Source organism: Elgaria multicarinata, chromosome 7 (assembly GCF_023053635.1).
Source record: "Elgaria multicarinata webbii isolate HBS135686 ecotype San Diego chromosome 7, rElgMul1.1.pri, whole genome shotgun sequence".
Lineage (NCBI taxonomy): Eukaryota > Metazoa > Chordata > Lepidosauria > Squamata > Anguidae > Elgaria > Elgaria multicarinata.
This window is the reverse complement of record NC_086177.1, coordinates 83,002,145-83,008,144: the sequence shown is the minus strand read 5'-3', so window position 1 is coordinate 83,008,144 and position 6,000 is coordinate 83,002,145. Positions and strand designations below refer to the sequence as shown.

The 6,000-nt window shown below is 36.5% G+C and overlaps 1 protein-coding gene across 1 annotated transcript in view; it reads right to left on the bottom strand.

The window, feature by feature from the left end:
• Positions 1-4,928: 4,928 nt before the first annotated feature.
• The window catches only part of NECAB1 (N-terminal EF-hand calcium binding protein 1), a 51,905-nt gene continuing 50,833 nt past the window's right edge, over positions 4,929-6,000 (bottom strand). Inside the window, exon 13 of the mRNA XM_063131314.1 lies at positions 4,929-5,215. Coding sequence (XP_062987384.1) covers positions 5,187-5,215 — 29 coding nt within the window. The 3' untranslated portion in view covers positions 4,929-5,186. The remainder of the gene's footprint in view (positions 5,216-6,000) is intronic.

Below are 6,000 nucleotides of genomic sequence, written 5' to 3'. Positions count from 1 at the left end.
CACAGCATGCACAGCCCTGGGCAGCAATTTCCTGGCTGTTGCTGGTGGCCATGTTGAGGCTATGGTGTGCATGGTTGCCCACTATAAGACCCGCTGTGGCTCCCAGTGGCCATTACGAGAGCTGTGTGCTCTGTCCCCACCCTAAGATCAGTCCATCCTGGTGGCCCCAGTACAGGTGTGGCGGGTGGGGGGATTTGGGGCGGGAATGCAGAATGGCAGCTGGCACGTTCAGAGCTGCTATGTAGATCTCGGCAATGGAGATCCTGTTGGCCAGACAGGGAAGTCTGGCCTATGTCGGCCGGTTTTGCCACAGAGCTCTATGGTTGATTTAACCACAGGGGCTTTATTGATGACATACTAAGCCATGGTTTAGGTGGCTAACCCTGTTGCAATTAGTGAAGGTAGTTAAACCGTGGTTATGTAGCAACCATGGTTAAGGGAAATGCCTTACACAAGACACGCTAAGCCTTCATGGTTAGCTCAAAATGCTTAACCACCATGACTTAGCATGTCATCTGAACAGGGTCAGTGTCATTAATTGATACACGTACACCTAAGAAACTAACTACTTCTATAACATATAAGAAACTGATTACTACTATAAAAAACACATACTTCAATCTCTTCAGTTGAAATCATTGGGATTTAAACCACATTTTACTTCGGTTACTAATGCTTATCCTTTTTTTGTAATGTTGGAACCATTTTAATGTCCTTTTGAATACATGGTATTATAGTGGCCTGTATTAATAATTTTGTGAATATATCTGTTCTTCCTTTCTCCCTGCCCCTTTATCATTTTCTCCCAGGTGATATCAGTAATAAACATGACATTGGCCTGGTTCAGACAACACACTAAACCATGCTGCTTAACCACAAAATGGTTAAGGGAATGCATTAACATCCCCTTAACCATTTTGTAGTTAAGCAGCATGGTTTAGCGTGTGGTCTGAACTAGGCCATTGAATATATATACTTGCTAAATCTTGGTTTCTCTCTTTCCTGTAAATGAATAACATTTTTAGACAATCACTGTAACTCTTCTTTAATAAACTAGATTGGTTTGGGTAGTATTGATTTTAAGTTTGTATAGGTTTAACAATTTATAATGATTATAAACTACTGACCTGTAAGATCTGCTTGAAGAAGGGATAACAGAACTAAGGAATAAAGTAATGGTAGAATAAACACTTTAAAATGCAATTGTTTAAGCAAAACTTCATTTTTTTGTTAAGCAAAACTTTGAACACCCCTTTTTAGGGTGGAGTCCTGCATTGAGCAGGGGGTTGGACTCGATGGCCTTGTAGGTCCCTTCCAACTCTACTATTTTATGATTCTATGAAATACACCTTGTTACATTACAAAGATTAATATATAAATGGAGTGAAAATTCTGTTAGCCATTTCTTAAACCCTATGGATTGATACGGGGATACTAATTAACACACCCATCTCCACATTATTTATAATGGATTATTAATACTGCTTTAGTATCCTTTATTTGACTTTCCATGTAATAACAATATTTTAATATAATCATTCTGAATATTTTGCAAGAGTTTAATCTGGATTTAGCGTCTAATGCAGTGCTAGAATTTAGTGGTGGGTACTCTTTCTTATGAACTAGGTAGGACTTCTGATTAATATAGTTGTACACTTTGTTGCAAGAAGAACTGAAGGAGAAATTTGTACACTTTGTTGCAAGAAGAATTTAGGAAAAATCGGAGGGAAATGTTTTTCCCCCAAGGACTTTTTTTACTTTTGTTTTTCTGAGAAATTGGAAAAAAATTAACAACCTGGGATTATGAAATATTTTCATTAAGAATGATGAATTGCAAAGTTTAAAATAAGGTGTTCATATATTGGTACTCGGTCACTAATCTCCCAAAATGAAATCTAAAATCATTGTACTAGGAAGACATTTATAGGAGGAGTAGAGATTTAAATGTTCTGGAAATTTTGAAGCTCTGAGTAAAAAAAAATGTTTCTAATCCTCTATAAGATCCCCAGCATAATTATTTCTTCCATTCCTTCATAAGCTTATTGATCTAATGTAGCTTTTACTCATACACATGAGTCACCATATAATTCGTGAAGAAAATATGCATTCTTTTGTGTTGACTGTATGTTCCAATAATATACCTTCAAATTTGGTCATACTAAGATAATATATTTGATAATGAAGAATCAAATCTATTTGCATTCCCTGAAGCTTTGCTTCTAATTTTGCTGAGTGAGAGCGATTTTGTTTTCAATCTATAAAACCACATGTGACAAAATGTTTGGCTTATCCCACCTATGTTTCTTTCAAAATTAAAAAAAAACCTTGAAGGCTTGGGTCTATAGTACTACAGTTTTAATAAGCTCCCAATTGGACTTCACCATTATGGAATGCTGCCTTAGCTATAAAAATCTTTAACCATTGTCATCAAAATAAACCCTACATACCTAAAAGAAACTTGGCCTTCATTCCTTTGATCTAGGCATGGTATTGACACTGCTACTAATAACAATCTTTAAAAAAGAGCAAAAATGTTTATTTAGGGGGAATTGTTTACTAAGATGGAATAAAATGTGACTGATTGAGATTACTTAAAGGTTCTTAAATAAGCTCAGTTATCATTCCTAATTGGCAGAAGAGTCTTCCACAGCTAATAAGTTCTCAGTAGCTTTTCCTTCAGACCAGATTTCCTGAAATTCCACTTCAACCAATTCCTCACAAACAGGAACAAATAGTGTACAGCATTCTTTCTTTCCCCCTAGATCTCCCTGCTACTTGCTTTTAGGATGATTCAAATGTTTCAGAGACTACTTGCAGAATGTCTCTCTGTCAGACATAAAATAGGAATCTGAAACGTATTATGTAAAACTGCTTTGCTCATAAACTTATCAGGTTTGTTTTATTAAATTTAAAAGTATATTCAGACTATTGTTACAAATTTATTAAGACTACTTTTAAATGTGTTTAATTTTAATGATAATTTTATGGACAAACCAGGTTATACATAATACATTTTATGTTCCTAAAGTAAGGAAGTGGCCTTAGATCTCTAAAGAGTGCTTTAAAGAAACACTGCATGTTTTTCAGTTGCCCCCCAAATTTTCATTTTTTCTGACTCCCCCCACAAGGGTGGGGGGCAGGATGCCTTTTTTCCATGGCTTCAGAATTTTTGGAAATTTTACATCTCTTAGCTGATTCCAATGCAGCAGTGTTGTCTAACTGAAAATCTTTCTCAAATGTATTTTATGTTCCTCACTGTACTATTGTAGAGGAAAGACATTGATAAAAAGGTCCAAATCCAGCTGAAGTCACTGAGGAGTTCTTACATTATGTGGATGGTGTAGGAGCTTGAGTAGTATTCTGCTTCATCCCACGCAACTGGAGCAATGCCATAAGGCTGAATTGAGTCCTTTAGCAACCCATGGGAGGTATCAATGCTATGGGTCTTGACTACGTTAGCATTAATTTTTGGAAGGCTGATTTGAGGCAAGTCTGGAGAGGAGCTAAGGTATAGGGTTCTCATGATACCAAAGCAAACATGTCAAGCAGCAGAAGAAACCCTGCCCGTACATTCCATTAAAATTAATGAAACAGGCAAGTTATAACTAATTCAACATAGCTTTTATTACTTTGAGTCCCATTGAAGGCAAATACATTTTGGCTCCAATTCAGCGAAAGTTATCTACCTGGATCAATGATGTTTTTATCTAGTTTCTGTAACATTTTTTTTATTCAGCCAATTCCTGCTTGTCCTCTGCTAATAGCAAAAATAAATAGTTGTGAAATTTTATGTTTTTCTTTCTGTATAGGCAAGTGATATCTGCTAGCATAAGAGTCCTGATCAACTAACAAACTGCAGTGGTTGTTCAGACATTCAGCAGTAATGTTATGTAATGGCTAATGACCCCATCCTCGTTTCTGTGCTAACAAACAGTTGTTAGGTTAAGTGTTCTCACATGTTTTCAAGTGAGATGAGCTGGCAGCGCAGCAGTGATGTTTATGACTAATAGGCCTATTATAGAACAGTTACCAATGGGAAATATAGTTTATATAGGAAACAACAAACATAGGTACGATTAGATTTTCTAATAAGAGCATGTTTTAGCCATTAAATTGTTAAAACTAAACTTAAAAAACATTGATACCATATAGTATCTGTCAAAGGTGCTTTAGGAGGGAGTTCCTTCTCTCAGGGCAGTTTACTTCATTATTTTCACTGTGGTTTTGAAAGTTTAATATTTTAAAAGTTTAATATTTTACATCTGATTTCAATAGTATTTGAAATCAAATTTCCCATGGGCAGTATTAATGAATAATGGGAAAATATCCATATTTGGAGCAATTCAGGTTGCAGAAAAGAATTTGAGGGATATAACTACTACTCAAGTCTCAAAAAGCATTTCTTATCTATGTCTACAACCTTACTCCGTTTCCCTTAATATTTGCTTTTTGGTATTTTCAGTCTTCTGATACCTGAATTTGTTCTCCTTTGAGACATAGCCACCTGCAGTGATGAGGGTAGTAGTAAATGGTGTCTGCATGTTCCTGATCTTTTTAAAAGTCTGAAATCAGATCTTAAAATAAATTACATTTCTCAATGTATATAAGATTTGTATTCTTTCCCCATAAATGTTGGAGTAGAATGGCACTTGTTCTTTTAGGCAGTATTTTTGTTTGTTTGAGCTCCTGTACATAGGAAATTGAAGCCTTAGCTGTAAGTCATTCAATAAATAACTCATTTCAGTAGCAGAAGCTAAAGCTTGATACCAACTATTTATTAATCACATCTCTCAGTTTCTTGATAAGTTCTATATAATATATTTTGTATGCATGTTGGGCTGACTTAACTGCACATCAAGATTGTAAGCAAAAGCAGTGATGTCCAATGTGAGCCTATATTGTTGGTTTGTTAAACGCATATCCTGCCTTATATCCAAAAATGATTTCTCAAACAGTTATAAATAAACACACATGATAAAAGCACATACAACATAAAGCCAAAAACATCCCTATAAAACAAATTTAGAACAGTTCACAGCACTCTCTAAAGTAGCAGTAACAAGAACTTGGCTGTGTTTTTAAATAAAAGCTTCCATTCATGGTCATCTGTTAAAGTTAAGAGGCTTTATGATGATTTTATGAGTGCTGTTTTAGAATGTAGAGCTTATTATAATATAATAAAACTTCTAGTTGTTGTTCAGGGCCCACCAGGAAGCTGAAAAGAAAATGTTCATTATGGTTAGACAATCCAATTTGAGTAAAAAAAGAAAAGAAAAAAAACACTTGAAAAAGTATGCATATTTTAGATCTATCTGGTGCTTTCCAAGTCAAGATGTGTTGGATAATGTTGTTGCCATGGTTACAGACACTAAAACCTTCAAGTTGAGATTTGACATGCCCCCTATCTTCACCAGTACGGGAGGAGCGCACATTGTTCTCTGCACTGTGCTGAAATTGGCTCTGCTCCATCTGTGTTACATGGGCGGAGACAGACGTCCCCGATGCCAGAAGAAACGTACTTCTGTGTGCAGGATGGGTGGAGTAGAATCAAAGTCATCAAGGAGAGATGCTTGTTACCCACCCCTTTCCAGCTCCCCACCACCAACCACTACAGCCTTATGAATGGGAAAGGGGAGTAACTAACCCAGAATACTGGCACTCCATGAGGGCACCCCACCTGCACAAATAAGCCCCACTCCAAAAAGTATCACACCAGCCCTAACGCATCAGAGAAGTGAATTAACAATACAGCTCCCTGTTTGCAGCTCGAGCTGCACAGATCCATTGTTAACAATACATCATAGAACCAAATTAATGCAGCAATAAGAAAGCATAGTCTCTCAATGGGAATGCTAGTAAAAGGAGTAAATAGGGGATGGGGCAGGTCTCAGGCATGCACAAATTTAATGCAGAAGCACATTGCAGAGCAAGCACCTGGGAGCCACTTTAAAAAGAATGGAGTAAAAGGACACTCCAATACTGTGGCCTTTTTGGGCAGAA